At 41.4% G+C, this 19,093-nt stretch overlaps 2 protein-coding genes across 4 annotated transcripts; one reads left to right on the forward strand and one right to left on the reverse strand.

Moving 5' to 3' along the window:
- Window positions 1–161: 161 nt before the first annotated feature.
- On the reverse strand, window positions 162–14,207 carry ash2l (ash2 like, histone lysine methyltransferase complex subunit). 3 transcript variants are annotated; one of them, XM_042080949.1, is made up of 17 exons: window positions 14,113–14,207; window positions 13,610–13,676; window positions 12,079–12,227; window positions 11,870–11,958; window positions 11,621–11,715; window positions 11,438–11,533; window positions 10,888–10,983; window positions 10,420–10,495; window positions 10,112–10,129; window positions 6,813–6,915; window positions 6,200–6,417; window positions 4,940–5,107; window positions 4,503–4,696; window positions 2,678–2,770; window positions 1,977–2,075; window positions 1,628–1,687; window positions 162–630 (listed from the first exon to the last, which is right to left on the reverse strand). In XM_042080949.1, exons 1-17 carry the CDS (start codon window positions 14,169–14,171, stop codon window positions 526–528), a joined length of 1,785 nt encoding a protein of 594 aa, XP_041936883.1. In that variant the 5' UTR covers window positions 14,172–14,207; the 3' UTR covers window positions 162–525. The 3 variants fall into 3 exon arrangements, with proteins under 3 accessions (XP_041936883.1, XP_041936882.1, XP_041936884.1); XM_042080948.1 differs by having other exon boundaries at window positions 10,396–10,495; XM_042080950.1 differs by lacking the exon at window positions 10,112–10,129.
- A 3,550-nt stretch (window positions 14,208–17,757) lies between these two features.
- Window positions 17,758–18,509, forward strand: pnx (posterior neuron-specific homeobox). Its single transcript, XM_042081645.1, has 2 exons — window positions 17,758–17,896; window positions 18,010–18,509. Exons 1-2 carry the CDS (start codon window positions 17,758–17,760, stop codon window positions 18,507–18,509), a joined length of 639 nt encoding a protein of 212 aa, XP_041937579.1.
- The last annotated feature ends 584 nt before the right edge of the window (window positions 18,510–19,093 follow it).

The following is a 19,093-nucleotide window of genomic DNA, read 5'->3' on the forward strand; positions in this document are numbered from 1 at the left end:
TACAGACATACACATCACTGACTGACCTGTCTTCAGCCACCACAGATTACATTCTGAGGTGGATGCTTTCAATCATTCAACAGACTACGGCACTGACGACAATAAAGACCAACACTGGGAGATCTGCAATAACCCATAAATGGCACCATATACAATATTACTATTTTGTACATACCTTTAATCGCTACACCCAATCACCAATCACCACTGGGGGTAACTCTACTGACGACTGTTTTTTTCCTCTTTATGAAATCTCTGTCACATACATTGCAGAAAGGAAAGGCCAAACATATTGGTTTCAGCTGAAGTGTCATCTACAGCGTTCTACGGCAGTCTGTTTACCTCTGAAGGTGTCCAAAAGTAAACTGATACTGCCCTGGACCCTTTAACTCTCTTGATTTAAGTATCAGGATCCAGACCATGTTTCTGTGAGTGACTGAGTGAGGGTGAGAGAGAGAGGGACAGACAGGAGAGAGAGAAAGAGAGAGAGAGAGAAAAGAGGGAAGGTGCAGATGCTGTTAGCGGTTAGCCTTCCCAGTGCGGGCTGCGGCCGTCCACGTCTGTCTCCACATGGTACAGAATGTCCGCCAGCGTGTGCTCGATCACAGCACCCCAGCCCATGTCACTCATCTGCAAACAGGACACATGTATTTAATGTCCAAGCAATATCCAAAGTGACCAAAGCAACAAGAGTTCCATTATCAGCATCATAGTTGGCCCCACAAGGCTTCCGTTTTAACATTCCATATGTTATCTTAATGCAGAGGAAGTAGATTGGGAACCAAATAGAATGTTCAAGCATTGTTTTTGTTTTTATTGTTGAAAGGGTCTATACTCCTGCGCATAGGGTTATGCTGTACGTCATACAGTGGTGCTTATCTATGTGCACATCTCCCATCTACTGGATCAGTGTTGTACTAAACATCCAGTTTCGCACAGGCAATACGCAAGATCCGTACAGACATTAAAATCGTGCTGCAGCATGCAAAGGCCAGACTTATGGCGATTTTTGCGTAATTTGTTCAGTGCGTACACCGGATGCGTAGAAGTACACTTGGGCCTTAACAGATATCAATAGACGGGTTTCCTGTTTACCAACATTACTAGATGCCCACGCAGCCACAGGGCAAGGGACACTCAGTGCCCGGCCACAACGTTAGAAACTTAACCTAATAGTCGGCTACTGTAACCTAGATTTGGCATGGTTTGTATACTCTTGTGGTCTCAATAATAACAACAACATTTCATTTCAGAGTGTGTCTTTCATTTACATTATTAAGATAAAATAACCTCCACCGTTTTTTGGCAAAGGCATGCATTCCTTTAGGAATATTGAACATTCTGTGTGGTCTACAACACAGAAACTCCTTGTTATCTTTTCGTGGAGAGTGCTTCTGTATGATGTTCTATGCTGCTTCCTGCTGCTGTCTGCCCCTAAGATGCGCAAATTGCGCACACATTTTTCTGTGACGTTGCATGGAAATCTAATTACCATTAGGTATTAATACAGCATTACAGTTAGAGTTAAGTGCCTTGCTCAAAGGCATAATGGCTTCTTACTGCCCTAGGTACAAATCACTCATATCACAAGGAATGCAATAACGCATTGTGGTTTTGCTGTACTCACAGGCTGGTATTTGATGTCCTTTGGAGGGTGTTTGAAGTGTGGTCCAAAATTCACAGACACCTGAAGTACATAAAAAGGCATACAGCATGATGGGGGAGCAATCACTCACTCACTCACTACTGCAAGAATACCACAGTCGTTTAAAAAATATGCCATTAGGACCTCTCTCTCGAAAATGTAAAAATCAACTTAAGTAAAGACTATGTTATGTCTTTCATTGACACCTCGCCTGTAAGGATAATGCTAATTCAGTTTGTAAAATGTATGCCCCCTGCCTCCCAAACTGTATCAATCTCCCCTATGCAAAGCCCTGATTTCTTATGTAATCTGAAACTGTCTTGTTGCATACCGTGCAGCTTTTGTACAGTGATATGGCAGGGAAGTAGAGACCTTCAAACAGGTTCTCAAATGCCACACCCTGACTCACGCCATTCTTGTAGAACACCATCTGTAAAGGCAAAAAAAAAAAAAAGGGTGAGACAACGAAGATCCTTATCATTTCTGCTTTTCATCAAACTATCAGAATGTCTGTCAAATGACACTCAAGAGGACAAGAAATTCAGGACCTGTCGAGAAAAGCAAACCAATTCCAAACTTTGTGTATGTTTTTTTTTTTTTCCAAATATTTTTTGGGGGGCTTTTTATGCCTTTAATCCGATAGGACAATGAAGACTGACAGGAAGTGAGTGGGGAAGAGAGATGGGCTGGGATCGGGAAATGACCCGGGTCCGACTCGATCCCGGGTCCCCGTGGGCACACGGACCCATATGTGGTATGGGCGCTGTAGCCAGTTGCGCCACAGCGCCCCCCAAAACTTAAATGCTTTATAGACCCTTTTATTTCAACAAGAAAAACAAAAACAATGCTTGAATGTTATATTTTGTTCCCAATCTACTTCCGCTTCATTAAGATAACATATGTAATATTAAAAGTCTTGTGGGAACACCTATGATGCTGACAATGGAACTCTCTTGAAACGGTCAATATGATTGGCTAATGAAGAGGTGAAAGGGCAAATTGGCCAGAATAAGCCCTATACAGAACACTTACTTTGCTGCTGTTCACCGGCTTCAGGCTCTTCTCTGCCTTGTCCACATAATCCTTCTCCTCAAAGTACAGGTAGCTTTTGAACTTGATCAAGGCCTGTAAGACATTTCAACACAACATTTAACTTACACTTCCTGATTAGTAAAGGAATCTCAACAGTTATGTGTCTTTGTGTATTTAACAACAACAAACTGAGCGATCAAACTGAGCTGAGCAAACTGTGACTTCAAATCTGACAAAAAGATAACAAGTACATCACAGCTACAATAACACTGTGATGCTCTACAGACAACCTTGGGCAGATCCACGGCTCAAGGGGCTAACCCAAATGAAAAGCTTCCTCATGGGGGGGGGGGGGGGTATGTAGAGGAGGCTTACTGTAGCAAGCAGTGTATTGTATGTATGTATGTGAGGTGATGACAGTGATGATGTAAGTGTGTGTGTTTTTTGTGTGTGTGTTGGGGATGGGGGTGGGGTGGGGGGGGGGGGCAGAAAGGCTAGGCAATCAAGGACATGGGTAGATGGAGGAGAAATCAAAAATAATAAATAAAAAGTTATATGGAGATGTGCAAAAGTTGGAGAAAGTCAGATATGTCTGTGTGTGTGTGTGTGTGTGTGTGTGTATTTTGATGTGTGATGAAATAAGAAAATAAATAAAATGTCTGTAGCATAGGGAGAGGGATGTAAAAGTGCTAAAAGTCATGTAGGTATGTGTGTGTGGGTGGGGGGTTGTGGGTGGGGGGTGGGGTCATGAGTGCTGAGGAGTGAATGAGTGCAAAGTCAGTATAGTGTGAGTTCAAAGTTTGGAAATGTTTGAGAGTGCTGCGGAGTGAATGTGTGCAAAGTCAGTATAGTTAAGAGTTCGGATGGCCTGAGGATAAAAACTTCTCCTGAGTCTCTCAGTTCTGGCTTTGTGACTACATAGGCGTCTTCTTGATTTCAGCGGTAGGAATAATCCATTGTTAGGATGAGAAGAGTCCTTCAGAATCTTTTGGGCTCTTAGGAGTATTCTTATAGTACGTTCAGCTGAGCGCACTACTCTCTCGTTAAACCATTCTATATTTTTCTTGGAAAATAAAATGAACTACTCCCATAATGCTTTTTAGATAAGAATTTAGATAACATGAGGGTAGGATCCCCCAGAGTAAGGTGGGGCCTCTGGCGGAAGTCTGATCTAACAGATTGGTGCGGTCCATTAAGTATGGAAGTGGTCTGGATGTTTGGATGCGGGTCATTCCGTGTCAAATCAGACAGAATCCAGGAAGATGGTTGCTGCTCCATCTCAAATTTTGCTCAAAGTTTGTCTACCTAATATTTAGGTCCCTAAGTAAGACGGTCAGACCTGTAAAATATTTTTGTTAAATTCTTTAAAAATTGTAAACGCTTTCATACATGTTTTCACCCTTGATTTTGTGTAATTTTCATGCTCTCAGAAATGCCAGCTCAAACTTTGGAGGATTGAAGACAAACATGTTCTCAGTATGACTCATCTTTCATTTAAGGGCCGAGATTTGAAACAAAGGTAAAACAATGATTTTGACTATTTATTTGTCTGTGGTACAAAATTGGCATTTTGTACACTATATGCTAATACACTGAGCTACTTCCACAGTGTATTGGCATATAGAACAGGAGGAAATTGAACAGGAGTCTTTTACAGGGCTTGGTTTTGGGATCCATTCTTGATATAGACAAGGTTTGGACAAAATCTGAGACAGTGCAGCAACAACCTTATCTGATTTGACGAGGTATGGCCATTACCCCAGAGTAAGGCTGGGCCTCTAGTGCACGTCTGGCAGTCCTGGAAGTGGTCTGGGTGTTTGCATACCTTGTCCTTATAGGTGTCTGGTAGGGCTTTAGCCACCTCAGTCTCATCTGGCAGCTCGATGAAGAAGCCCAGGACATCGCCCTGGCTGTAGCCATCGGAATAGTGCTTGCCAATGGACTGATGGAATCGGGTGCCTTTCTTACTGCGCCACGAGTAACTGAACTTGTCATAGCCTAGAGGGGCCTGTAGATTACCTGAGAACACACACACAAATTAATTAAATTCATACGTTTAATAAGCAAGTAAGTAAATACAGTAAGTAAGTAAGCAAATAAATAAATGAGACTTGTGTCAACAATTAACTTATGGGTAAACATAGAAAAAATAACAAAAATGAATAACTGTAAGATGAGAAGTAGTAGTAGTTGGATAAAGGATGACTAAATTCAGGAGAGCTCTTTCGCAGAATCACAACACCTTTATCCAAACACACTCACCTAGTGGCTGCGACCAACCGAGGCGGGCAGCAGTGTCTGGGGGCATCTCGTCCACAGTCACCTCAAAGTACCAGGACCCCTTACGCACCCCGTGGGACGCCCGCACCATGGAGTAGCCCTTCTCTCCCATCACCGTCAGCCGGTCATCAGAGATCTTTAACTGGGGAGCTAACGGCACAGTGGAAGTCAGCAGTTTGCTTAAAATGATGCTTTTCTGTCTAAATATCTAGACAGATATTTAGCAGACACATGTATCCAAAGCAACTGACTAGTCATTGAATTATGAACTTAAGTCAGCTGTGAGAATAGGATAAGACAGAAAAATGAACTTGTAATGGCGTTTTGCTCTATAACACAGTCTGCTGCCATCGTAATGGCCACTAACAGGCATGCAGGAGTAGAAGCAGGCTTCAGTCAGTCTCTATAGTCTTGAATACTGGACATAATTTGTAACTAAGTAAAGGCAGGAGGAAAAGGCCTTAAAGGTTGCAGGCCCAAAAAAGGCCCAAACATGAATTATCACTTTCATCTAATCTGTCCTAACGATTCACTAGCTACCAGTCCCATAAGCAAGCCGTCAAAAAAATGCATCTCTGTAGGCAGCCTAGGCTCTGAGATCTGCACACAAAAACAATTGCTAACAACAAGTGTTGCCAACCACTCAAAGGCAAAATAAAGTGTTCCAATAATCGACAAGATGCGCATTCAGGAGAGTTTCAATTACACGGGAGGGAGGGGGAGGGAGTAGTGAGCTAGCTCTCTGTTTTGTTTGAACATCAACAGAAGTGACGTTACCCCACCATCGCTGATACAACCTTTAAAGCAACACCAAAGAGTTTTTTATACCTTAAAATAATGTTTCAAAAAATCGTTTTAGTGGTTCATCAACTCGTAACAGGGTGAACGGCAAGTCTGCATTCGCTTCGCGGCCCTCTATCGGCTATAACCGCACTATGTAAGTTTGCCAGATCGGGTAGCGGATCTGTAGTTCGATGGAATGAGACATAAGACACTACAAATTTCACTTGCATCTGATGTCGCAATACATATAAGTCATGCAAAATATTGTATAGAACAGGAGGAAAGGAGGAGGGCTGTGGACATCGTTATTTGCAAAGCCGGTGCTGGACAAACAAATAGCGTGTGTGCGACAGAGGGAAAGTTCTTTGGTGTTGCTTTAACTTATGCAAAGTGCAGCCTCTTCTACCCTCTTTCATTACCAGGCATGGCCAGCCAGGGTCTTGCTGTGGTGTGACCTACCTCTGTCGTGCAGGGCCAACAGGACCCGCTCATACAGACAGGCCCGGTACAGATCCCCTGGGATGGGCTTCCCCGCCCAACAGTCCAGCTCCAGCTTCTCTGGGTCTGGCGCATGGGGGTCCGGCTCGGCCAGGATGTAGCGGTAGCCGTCCTTGTTGAAGGGGTGCTCAAGCGGGTAGCCGTGAGGGGGCAAGCGCTGAGCGGCAAAGAGAGGGTCACTGGAGGAAGGAAAGAAAATAATTTCAAAACCTATTCTAGTTTTTTGTATGTGTAGGTCACGTTACATGTAACCCCTTCATTTGCTATATGGAAAAAATGTGTCAGAGGGTAAAGGGGCCCCTCTCCCTTCATCATTTCATGTTTCTATGTGGAGATGTTGATGCAAATGTCCTGATTTGATTCTCGCCAAAATATTTCTCAACATAAAACCATCCATCATGAAATATGTTTCCATAGACATTATATACATGATATCTGTAAAAAGAGTGAGGATGTTCAAAATACCTTGGGCATCACTGCATCTGTGTCTATAGAAAATATACATTTTAGTGTGTGTGTGTGTGTGTGTGTGTGTGTGTGTGTGTGCGTGTGTGTGCGTGTGTGTGCTTATCACCTGCGGGTCCTCTTGGTGGTGCCTGCTGTAGCTCCATCCTGTTGCTGCTGCTGTTTGCGTTTGGCACCCCTGCCTTTGCCTGTTCCTCCAGGAGCTATGCCACCTGAGACAAAAAACAGCATGGCTCAGTCAAGAGCATACCCTAGTAATGATTCTCTCTCACACACACACACACACACACACACACACACACACACACACACACACACACACACACAGGCCTGGGGTAAGTAAAGCAGCATTAGTTGTGCAAAAAGTGGAGAGCCAGCCAGAATTCAGACAAAAACCCAGGGAAGTGGTCAAGCTAAGTTAATTAAAGTCACAAAATAAACTATAATAATTACATTTACAGTACCCTTCAGAATTATTGGCACCTCTGATAAAGTTAACTTAAAAACCTGTATCATACATAATCTGTTGGTGATTTATTGTAATTCCACAATGGAAAAAAAATAGGAAACATCCAACCTTGAAGGGAAGCAAATTTATTCTGAGAAAAAGGAAAATCTCATAAAGAAATAAAAAAATTTTGTAATACCTTCTTAAGCCTCCCTTTGCCAATAAAACAGCTTGTAATATTTTCCTATGACACCCCATAAAGTTGGAGAATACAAAGCAAGGGATTTAAGGCCGTTCGTCTTAACCAAATCTCCCCAGATCGTCCAGATTCCTAGGTCCACACTTCCTCTTTGACTCACCCCACTGTTTTTCTATGAAGTTTAGATCAGGGGACTGAGATGGCAATGGCCGAAGCTTGATTTTGTGTTCAGTAAACCATATTTGTTTTGATCTGGACGTTTGCTTTGGTTCATTGACCTGATGAATGATCCAATCTTTGCTGCCATCTTTAGGGGAAAAAAAAAAAAAAACATGGTCCAGTCCATACAACTTCATTTCAATTTCAAAAGAAATACTGGACTGTGTTTTTTTTTTTTTTTTTAAACGGCGACGAAATTGTGAATTTCCAGAGCACACTTGGCAATCGACTCCTACGGACTTTCCCCTAAAGATGGCAGCAAAGATGGCAGCAAAGATGGCAACATTTCCGGAAAGGTACTGGCTTGATGAAATTCATTCTGGACTCTCTATCCGACCACATAAAGACCTCGGGATACTTCGGTTTGGCTTTAGGGACCCTCTACTCACTACCACGTAAGTGCAATGTTGTTTGGAACTGTAGAAGAGGTATAAAAATAGCGTTTTGTAGCGGTGAAATAATATGCCCTTCTCACTTCCACGCTAACGAGCTTTGACTAAAAACGGTGACATCTAACTTTCTCAAAACACATCCGAATGACATGATTTGGATGTCAACTCAACGTATGTACTCCCAATCATCCGTAAATCGATCTAAAGTGCATTTTACTCCGGATAATTCCTTTAATGTCTTGGCAAAGATTGACAGATTTCCTTTGAAAATGTTCATGTTTTTCTTGGTGTTCATGATACCATGCACCGTAATTAGGTTGCTAAGGCCTTTGGGAAGAAAAACAGCCCCAAAATAGCACAGCCCCTCCACCATAATTCTCATTAGGTATGGGGTTCTTTTCACTATAGTCGTTCTTCTATGTACGCCAAACACACCTAAAGTGTTTCTAGCTAAAGAGCGCAATTTTCATTTCATTTGACAATAGACCACACTTCCAGACAAAGTCACTGTACCATTCAGTAACTTCAGCCGTTTACATTGGTAATTAAATGACTGGACAGGCCTTTACCTGGCATGCCCTCTAAATAATCTATTAGCAGTGAGGTCACTTTTGAAGATTTTTTGGGGGACTTGGTGACCCCAAGATGATACCTTTTTCTGTAACTTTCAAACAGTGGTTCTTATGGAATTTTCCATCTTTCCATCCTCCATAAAGTGCATGGGGGCAAGAAAACCATGGGTCCTTGTCCAAGCATGTTTGTCACATTTGCAGTTGATAACAACCTGTTAATCATTTTCAACAAAGTACCTAGTTTTTATAGACATCCCCTTACTTACAAATGTCAACACGCTTTGTTTTTATTTAGATTTAGTGTATTCTCTTGTCTTTCCGATGTTGAAAAATGACTAGAGGATTAAGCCTCTGTGTCACTTTATTTTCATACCTTAGTGAAAAAGAAAGTCATGAACTACTTCTGAAAGTTCAAAGACACTCTGATTAACTTAAATAAGTTGAAATTAGATAGGAAAATGCTTCTGTTAGGTTTTGTATATAAGATTTTTCTAGGGTGCCAATATTTGTGAGCAACGTGTTTTCGTTCAAAATATTTATTTCTTCATGAGATTTTCCTTTCTCAGAATAAATTTGCTTCCCTTCAAGGGTGGATTTTTCCTCATTGTTTTCATTGCGAGAGTACAATAAATCACCAATTTATGGATTATTTTTTATACCTGTTTTTAGTCAACTTTAGCAGAGGTGCCAATAATTCTGGAGGGTACTGTATATTATTGAATGTTCCTAATACCCCAATCATCACTCTAACACAGCATATGCTGGTCTGCAATATGTATGTTAATTTTGTCGCTCACTATCTAAAAGCATGTGCCAACTAACAGTCCGTATATATTAAATGTGTTCAGTGATCAACTAACAGCCCATAGATATTAAATGTGTTCAGTGATTTTCATAATACCAGTAGACATGATTACATTGCCTGTATAAATATATTTGGTTTGTTTTAAACCACAATTCTGCCTAAATTTAAGGCAACTTCTACTACAATGCAAAATTAAGATCAAGAACTCAAGAAAGAAGTTATTGCAGACGTCTGAATTGTTCCGGTTTGATCATAATTCAAAATAAGCACATGCATTGACTATACGGTCATTATACAACTACATCTGCGATCACAGAATTACTCAAGAATAAAAAGGTAAGCCTACACATTGGAATTCTGACATGGGAACACAGAACGCTGTATCATCAGGGGTCTGTACACTCAATCTAACCGCCATGGCAACTTCCATATTTGGTAAGGAGCTAGCAGATCCAATCTCCTGCAGAAGTCCTAAGGTTTGATTGGCCATGGGCTATGGCAGTTAGATTGCGAGCTTGTGGGCACAGACAGGAGAGAGGCAGTCACACACAGGCAAGGGATTAGATCAAGGCAAGGTCTGTGAGGAGATCAAGGAGCCCGACAGGAGCAAGCCGACAGACAACGCTCAGGAGCTCTAAGCTCATCTTCATCACAATCAACCAAAAACAAAGAGGCCAAGCTTGCAAGAACGAGACCAGAGGCTAGAAGCGAGGGGGGAGGCAGGGAGAGGGGTACAGTTACAATCTGACACTTCCTATGTTGCACATATTCACCTGAGAATGCTGATCCACCTGGAATACAATATAAAGCCATTACAAGTCTCTCAGGGCAGGGAATTACAGAGGAGTGGAAACAGTGGGGGAGATTGATCTATGTTATTGTGGTGATCAGAAAAACTATGAATCCACCAAGGCCAGACTCTACAAAGGATTCATATATGAGGGCCAATACATATCATGGGCAGATTTCACTGGGTGACATTTAATTAATGTTATGCAACATATAATAATAATTTGTTGATAGAGAAGGCATGATGAACCAAAAGTTGTATAATCACCTGAATCACTGTGATTTTTCTTACCATTCTGACCTCCTGTAGAAGCCACGGATGTTGTTTGTTTCTGGGTATCGTATGACGGACCAATGTTTGCCAAATCCTACAAAGCCAAAACATAAACGGACCATCAGACTCAGATCCGGGGCTTCAGTCGGGTGACCTGCTGCAAACACAGGCAGCCGTGGCCCACTGGTTAGCACTCTGGACTTGTAACCGGAGGGTTGCCGGTTCGAGCCCCGACCAGTGGGCCTTGACCAAGGCACCTAACCCCTCACTGCTTCCCGAGCGCCGCCGTTGAAGCAGGCAGCTCACTGCGCCGGGATTAGTGTGTGCTTCACCTCACTGTGTGTTCACTGTGTGCTGTTTGTGTTTCACTAATTCACCGATTGGGTTAAATGCAGAGACCAAATTTCCCTTCACGGGATCAAAAAAGTATATATACTTATACTTAAACACAACAGTAGATGCAGATATACATATCTGCGCAGGTACCTGGTCCTGGAGTCCAAACTTTGGATATTCCTCTTCAGGGTCTTTGCTTCCTGGATCAGGATGCTCTTTGACCAGAAACACATCACGCTCTTTGCTCTGAAAACACAACAAACAAGATGAGATAGGATTACAGTCATTGTCATAATCTAGTATGTCAAGTAGATCCTAAACACATTAAACTAAAAAAACACATCCTAAAACACATCCTAAACTATTAAAGTTGTTTATAAGTCTAGCAGACTTCAATTAACTGGAACAGGGACTGATAAAGTGTGTATGGGTACACTCAGGAGGCAATACATTCTATATTATGATAATGTGTGGTATGGGTACACTCAGGAGGCAATACAGTCTATATTATGTAAACACACAGCACACATCACAATAAAACTATAAAATATATGGTTACGTTTATCAGTCTTTTCCACTCACATATATCAAAGATATATGGTTACATTTATCAATATTTTCCACACTCACATCCAGTGTCGTAATTAAACATTGCTCAAAACATAGTGTTTAGAAGCTGATAAAAGGGCCGTACTCTTACCATTGTCTTCACAATGTTATTGGGCCACGTCAGCTTCCCAGGCCTCTGGCGGGTCGTCATGCACTCCCAATATTTATCAATGAAAGGGATGATATCCTGCAAGGACACATTGGATAATATTCACATTATTCTGCATAGAACATATCCAGGTATGTTTGAAGAGCCACTGAGCCAGCAATGCACCTTATCCTTTGAAAACATAGTCTTTGGGTGTTCCTCTTGAGTACGTGACCTCCAGGTCAGGTTGGCCAAGGCGGTGAGGCACATCTCCTTCAGATCTGAAAATGTTCAAAGATTACTTTGATGCATGGGAACATGAAACTTTGCCTATAATAAAAATACAGCAATTTTCCCTACAAGATGTGGGAAGTTTTTTTTTTTTTTTCTTCATGTAATTAATAATGTTTGAATTGACTCATGGCTGTCACTCACTGGCTTGTTTCCTCAGGAAGTAGGTGTTGCCACTGTGATGACATACATTACAGTGAAACACATAGTTGGTCATGAAAGGAAGACAGGTTCTGTGAAGCCAAGACCACAACAGAGGGAAAACACGTTGTTAAAACATCCTTCAACTGGTACCTATGTTATCAGGACTTACATTTGTCAGCGCATGTGCAGCGCATGTGCACGAGACTTACGAAGTGTCTATTTTGAAAGTGTCCGCAGTGAACCACTTCATACAGAGAGCACATTGAAGCTCCACCTCTCCGAGTTGACGCCCGCCACTCTCCTCGTCCCCAGAGCCCGTTTGCGTCTCCGCCGCCTCTGGACCATCTCCAGCTGCCTCCTGATCCCAAAGAAACAAAGTATCACTAATTGTATTACAGTTTTTTTCTGAATGCTTAAACGCTAACCGTGATTCTTTTTGCACAATTTCTAAAACTATTAATACGTATAGCAAAACCACTCACTAAAAGCACAAACACTGCTTTGCACTCAGTTTGCAATTTTGTAACACACACTTTGCACAACTGTAGGTACAATCCACTGCACAGCACTCTTTTTGTGGAACTGTAAACACAACTCACTGCTTTACACTCAATTTCCAAAATGATCAACACACTCCTACCAAAATATACACATGTATGGCTATTATTCACACTATTTTGCCAACTCTCTGGCACACTTTCTCATGTGAAAACTGTAGATAATTAGTTCACTTTGCAATCAGCCTAAGCACTATAAATAAGCCACAGGTAATGTACAATAGGTACAATGGAGGGAGCAGGAAGAGTAAGAAGAGTGAGAATTAGAGGAGGCCTAGGAAGAGGACATGGAGGTGAAGAAGTAGGAGGAAGAGGAGAAGGAAGAGGACGCAGAGGTGAAGAAGCGAGAGGGAGAGGACGACAAGGACAAGGAGGTAAAGTTAGAGGAAGAGGACAAGGAGGAGGATGAGGAGGGGGAAGAGGAAGGGTAAGAGGAGTAAGAAATAGCCCTTTTACAGGCAAATAAAAATCAGTCTTATGTGTGGGGATATTGACCAGGCATCATGTCAGGCCTGGATACGACATTCCAGAATATATTTCCCCCGGTGCCTTGGACGAAATTGAGAGACATCACGATGCAGACTGATTTTTTTTCTCTCAGTGAAATTGCTTTTTATTTATTTTGCGTTTCGACTTGGAAAAACACACTTGTGTTTGTTTTGATGTGTGTAAATAAACACCAATGCTTGAAGTTTGGATCCCTGTATGGTTACAGAACTATGACAAAAGTATGACCTCAAACTGACATAGCCTACCTTGTGCACAGAGAAAGCAAAAGCCAGATGTGTTTTTTATTCATACCATCAGTGTGTAGTTGCCACATTGTGTGCTTATTATTGTAATGGCTTGTGTTTACTGTTTGATACGAAAACACCATTTTTACAAAGGTGTAAAGAGTTAAGCAAGGTGTGTTAGCTTTTGCAAGAGAAGTACAATGTTTTGCTGATTTGGTGAAAGGTTTTCCTATTTGTGTGCAGAGTTTTGCAAAAATAGACAATAATTACAAAAAATGTGCTTAAGCAATCAGAAAGCTGTTTCGCAATAGCGGTGTTTTGTTTTGGCTATATGCTAGATGTCATTGACTATTACAGAAAAACAAATGCAACAACTTCTTAATAACTCCATCATCCTTAAATAAATATGCTAATAAATAATAAAACTTATAACAGCACTGCAACGTTACCATTGCCTCCTTGCCATTTGAGGATTCGGTTTCCATATTTGTGCTTATATCACCAAAGGATGCATCGCTGGAAAAGACGAAATATAATACTTTAGTTTCCTTTCAACGTATGTCGATAGCATAGGAAGTGGAGTCAACCGGCTTTCCTTTGCAGAGGCAACAACAATGAGATGTCCATCCATCCTGTCATTCACACTGGCTGGCACTGGGTGCAATATGACAGTAAAGGACCAATGTTTATGTGGCAATGTTGTTCAACAAGGCCTAAACAAAAAGATACTCATAAACAATGTATGATCATAATAATAGCCTAACGTCTTAGCATTGGTTACAGCTAAGGTTAGCTAGCTAGCTTCTGTTTACACTGGCATGCATTCATTCTTCAGAACATTTCATTTCACCAATCTAAAGAGATTCTTCAGCGTTAAAATTTTAGTTTAAGTGACTCAATAGACATCAAAACGGATCATTATTTTAGAACTAACTCTCTGAAAGATACATACCCCTCCCCTGTCTCTGTTTCTGTAACGGACACACCGCCCGCGTCGCCTTCAGTCGCCATGTTTCAAATATCAAATCACTTTTGTGAGAACGTCTCGCGATATTTTCTTCTTCGTTCTCAGTAAAGGGGATTCCATTGATTTCAGAGACCTCCCCACTGCCATCTGTCGGCCAGGGGTTGAAACAAGAGATGATTCAAGACCATATGGCATCAGTTTACAGTTTTTTCCTATTGCTTACACACTTTTTGCAGAATTTGTCTCATTATGACACAACTGTGAATAGAGCTCTGTGCATATCCATCTGTTTTGTGGTTACAACTGAAACTAGATGTACTGCAAAGTGGTACAAAATATGACCGCCACTCAGACCTGCACATTCTCTCCGCACCCTTCAATTTGTCTCCACCTCCTACTCCATCCCCTACTCTTGCAACTTTTGTGTATGTAAATGAGTGTGTGCATGTATGTGTTTGCTTTTGTGTATGTGTGTGCTTCTCTGTGTGTGTGTTTTCGCTTATGTGTGGGGGTAATATGTGCGTGTGTGTTTTATGTGTCTGTGCGTGTGTGTATGTGTGTGTGTGTATGCCTGTTTGCCTGCATATGTGTGTTTTTATGTATGTGTGCGTGCGTGTGTATGCCTTCATGTCTACTATGTGTGTATGTGTGGTGTGTGTGTGTGTGTGTGTGTGTGTGTGTTTATGCGTATGTGTGTGTGTGTGTGTGTGCGTTTATGTGCGTACACTTCAAATTCTGTGCAGTTTTGAACCTGTCAGCCAAAGATACCTGCGATTACAATGCCTCGTTTTGCTTTTTCATTTCTAACTATAGGTGGCACTATACATCAAATGAGTGGTAATGGGATGGGTTGACATTGCCCCTGGAGGCCAACATATACAAAAAAATTGGGTCATCCTAGGCCCTACGGTTCTCGAGATAGTCGACAGATCAAAATGAAAATCAATTGTTTCGTGTCATCGTCAGGCTACATGCCCACCAAGTTTCGTGCACCCTGATCTTCTGTAAGATTGTGAGGAGTGAATGATTGCCAAGTGTATTTTTAGAATGGCTGTGCCTCATCCTCTGCCGCCATATAAAATCCGGCCACAGATTTATGTACAGATTGCAATATTTAAACCCGAATCTGAATTCTCATTCTCAATTCTCAATAATAACAACAATAATAACAACAACTCCATCTAAATGTGCATAAATGTGCATTTTCTGAAATTAAATTTTATGTAGATCCAATTATATCAAGTGCACTGGGTACAAAGATCAGCACAGGGAACTACTGTGAGAATTAAAAAAAAAACTGAAAAAAGAATGCATGCGGTTTAGACAGATAGATAGATAGATAGATAGATAGATAGATAGATAGATAGATAGATAGATAGATAGATAGATACTTTGTTCATCGTGAGGGAGATTTTTGAATATTAGGAGAATATTAGAAAATGTAGTAAATAGGTTAATGAACCAATAAATATATTCTGCATACACTGACCCAGAAGAGGATATAACCTCTATTCTGCTGCCTAACCTTAACAGATTACTTCTGAGGGACTGCACTGAACATAAAGGTCCTAATGCTGTGATAAACAGTTCTTCTAAACAGTTATATATTCTATAACAAGCTTCTAAACAGTTCTATTGCAGGCTTCTAAACAGTTCTATTGCAGGCTTCTAAACAGTTCTATTGCAGCAATGAATAAAGGCCTCACAGAAGAGAGTGTGACTATTAGGTTGAATGTTCTCTTAAAAGTCACCAAGGGAGCCTCTGAGGGATGTCCCTCTCCTGTGGAATTTTAAATGTGCCCAGGAGAGTTGTTAAAAGACATGTCACACTCGTGTCTCCTCCCCACGCCTGAATTGGAAGCCATCTGTGCCATGTTTTGTGGTATAAGAGTTCAGGGGTGATCATTGAAAATGGGACGCCCCCTACATGCTTTACAGAATAAGGAATAAAAAAGGGATACACACTGGTCAAATGTTTTGTGACTGCAACAATTCCTCTCTAAAGAATGGTAAACTCAACAGGTGCTCTCAAAGAAATGTGGGCCATTCTGTAATGTTACTTACATAAACACTTTATATTAGCCTATATGATTTGTCAACATGCACACTCTGTCCTTGTCCATTACAGGCAATATCACAATGTGCAGTAAATCAGCATTATTGCTATTGATAATCTATTTTACTTGCAAGACAGGCAAATCTTGCACTGAATGTCTATTTCGGTGCATAGATATCTGTGTCTTATTCCAGTAAGTGCTCTGTGATCAGTCAATTACCATTCTCTATGACACGCTCACCATGGCTGGAGCAGTAAACCAGGATGGGGCCAAGAGGCAGCAATGCAGCAGGCACACTCTGCCCCACTTGCCCCTTGCTGGCACGACCACCAACCCCCCCTCTCTCAGTATCGCAGACAATGGACCGGGTCAAGGAGGGTCAGCCTCACTGGTGACATCTGCTAATTGTCCCGGTGGGCCGGCCCAGGCTCCTTCCTTCAATACCAGTGCCTTAGGTGGTGCTATAGCATGTGTGAGGACTGGCATCTGCCACCGACGGCCACCTCCAGGGGCTTCAGGGATTATTTACAAGCTGCCCTCTGCCCCTGTGTGGGGACGGGGCATCAGTCATGACCTGGCTGCCACCACATGAACATCACTTTCATAGTGTCAAAACTATTATCACTTTCAGTGTCAAAACTATTATCACTTTCATAGTGTCAAAACTATTATACATAGGGTATGGGTGGGTATGGGTGATGCTGAAGTTGATAATATGATAATATGAGTTTTGACTATAAAAGCTGTACAATATGGTTTCTGTGGTTTAACAAGACAACTTACTGAAAGAATATCATATTTTTCATTGCAGAAGACATGTCAAAGGATATAAAAAATATTTAGGCTATAAGTTGGCATTTTGAAAAAAAAAAGGAAAAAAAAACATTATGTAACTTTCTTGCAAACTCAATGTTGAATTCAATAGTCCTAATTTTGCTGCAATCCCATTCTCAACTCTTAAAATTGTTTCCTGATGAAGGTCATTCGCTAGAAACAACCAAATGTTCTTCTTTCAAAATAGATTCTAACGAAGCGTGTCGCGATTTAAGGCTTAAATTATAGGCCTACATATTATTTCCTTTTGAAAAATCGCATAGTAAGCAAACGACACGTTTTACTTTCTCTTGTGAGTCGATTAATTTGCATCACAAGTGCAGTTGACGTGCTCTAGTGGCGTAAAAATCACACAATTGCAAATAACGACATGAGTTAAAACAAAAAAATACAAGTTTCTAAAGAAAAGGGCACATTTTAACCAGATGCACTGCAATAAATAACTAAGACTCCGACACACCCGCTGGGACACGCATTTGCATGTGCAAGTGTCAACGCGGGAGTCCCTGCGCAAGACGTGTGTACTTTGTGTGAGGTAACGCATTTATGAGGAAGAGCCCAGTACCTTGTATTGTCATCACAGACCCACAACTGCCTTTGAGTGTCTTTTAAAAATGTTAATTTTACAAGCGTGAGCGTCGTGTGCTGGCAGTTATATATAAAAGGAGACAAGTGCGCAAGGCCTCTAAACAAGACAGGCTGGTGGCCCCGAAGGTTGTGTCTGAGAGGAAATTTCATGATGTATCAGGAAAACAGGAAAATGCCACAGAGCACCCTCACCTCTTTCTCTGTGACAGATATTCTTGACCCAGTTAAATTCACCGGGAATGTAACTCACGGTGCTCCATCTCACAATGACTTCTTGGCGCACAAATATGGTAAGGCCTATTTTGCATGATGTATGATCATTAGGGGATTATATTTTGGACATAGTCACACCCATGTAGGCTACTTTTAGCTTGTGTCTTACATGTTGTACGCTTCATTTCAGAATATGAATCGACTGGAGATGAGGAGGAAGGAACGTTGCACGCATCCAGCGGTGAAGAGACGGACCGGACACAAGTGACAGGTGCGACTGCAGGTGATGAACTGCCAACCCTCTCTGAGCAGCCCAAGTCCAAAGCCAAAGCAAGACGCATTCGGACGGCGTTCACTCTAGAACAGTTGCGTATTTTGGAGCACAGTTTCAGAAACAGTCACTATCTTTCCGTGTTTGAACGCTTTGGAATCGCGAAGGCCTTGAATCTGTCTGAGACGCAGGTCAAGGTGTGGTTTCAGAATCGGCGCACAAAGTGGAAGAAGGAACGAGAGGGTCAAAGACTTGAAGATCACGACCAGTATGGCCTACAGTATCTAACATATCCCGTGTGTCCGTCCAACATGACCATGAGTAGGTTCCAGTGTCATGAGTCTAGTCCATTTGTGTTCTCACAGCCACCGTTTCTTACGCAAATTTACAACCACCATGCGTATTCAACTTCATTGTAATGCCAGATCATACATCAAAGTAATTGATAAGGCTACTATTACCTCGACGAAAACATGTGGATAAGATTAATTATATGAAGAATATTATTGTTAATATAATGTATTTTAAGAACAGTTTCTTGTTTCATTAATATTTATGTAATGACAGATTGAATTGTACATATCTTGAGTTCTGCTTTAAAGAACATGTTGCTTTATTTTATACAGTCTCAAATACTGCAAATATTTTCATAATGTGATGATTAAAATAAAAATAAACCTGTAATGCAATGACTCCTCAATATGTCTTCTCATGCACTAAGTTTCATCTGTTGAGATTCATTATTTGAATTTGTGGTAGATAGAGGAGCAAACAAATTACAAATCTACTGCAACGCTAAATAGAGTACTTAACAAAGGCCAAAGGATGACAATACATTTGATCATTTTAACTGAAGGCATGCTAATGTAATGTAATTTCAAAAAGAAAAGGGAACATCAAAAAGATGCATGGCAGTGGGGCAGCTGTGGCCTACTGGTTAGCACTTTGGACCTGTAACCGGAGGGTTGCCGGTTTGAACCCCGACCAGTAGGCACGGCTGAAG

This window comes from Alosa sapidissima, chromosome 23, assembly GCF_018492685.1.
Source record: "Alosa sapidissima isolate fAloSap1 chromosome 23, fAloSap1.pri, whole genome shotgun sequence".
In the NCBI taxonomy this organism is placed as follows: Eukaryota; Metazoa; Chordata; class Actinopteri; order Clupeiformes; family Clupeidae; genus Alosa; species Alosa sapidissima.

Excerpts from the sequence above, each read along its gene's own strand:
- ash2l (XM_042080948.1), bottom strand. The coding sequence starts at position 14,171 with ATGGCGACTGAAGGCGACGCGGGCGGTGTGTCCGTTACAGAAACAGAG. Across the intron at positions 13,677-14,112 it reads GAAACAGAGACAGGGGAGGG|CGATGCATCCTTTGGTGATA; the intron begins GTATGTATCTTT and ends CGTCTTTTCCAG. Across the intron at positions 2,771-4,502 it reads CAGACACCTATAAGGACAAG|GCCTTGATCAAGTTCAAAAG; the intron begins GTATGCAAACAC and ends AATGTCTTACAG.
- pnx (XM_042081645.1), top strand. The coding sequence starts at position 17,758 with ATGTATCAGGAAAACAGGAAAATGCCACAGAGCACCCTCACCTCTTTC. Across the intron at positions 17,897-18,009 it reads CTTCTTGGCGCACAAATATG|AATATGAATCGACTGGAGAT; the intron begins GTAAGGCCTATT and ends GCTTCATTTCAG.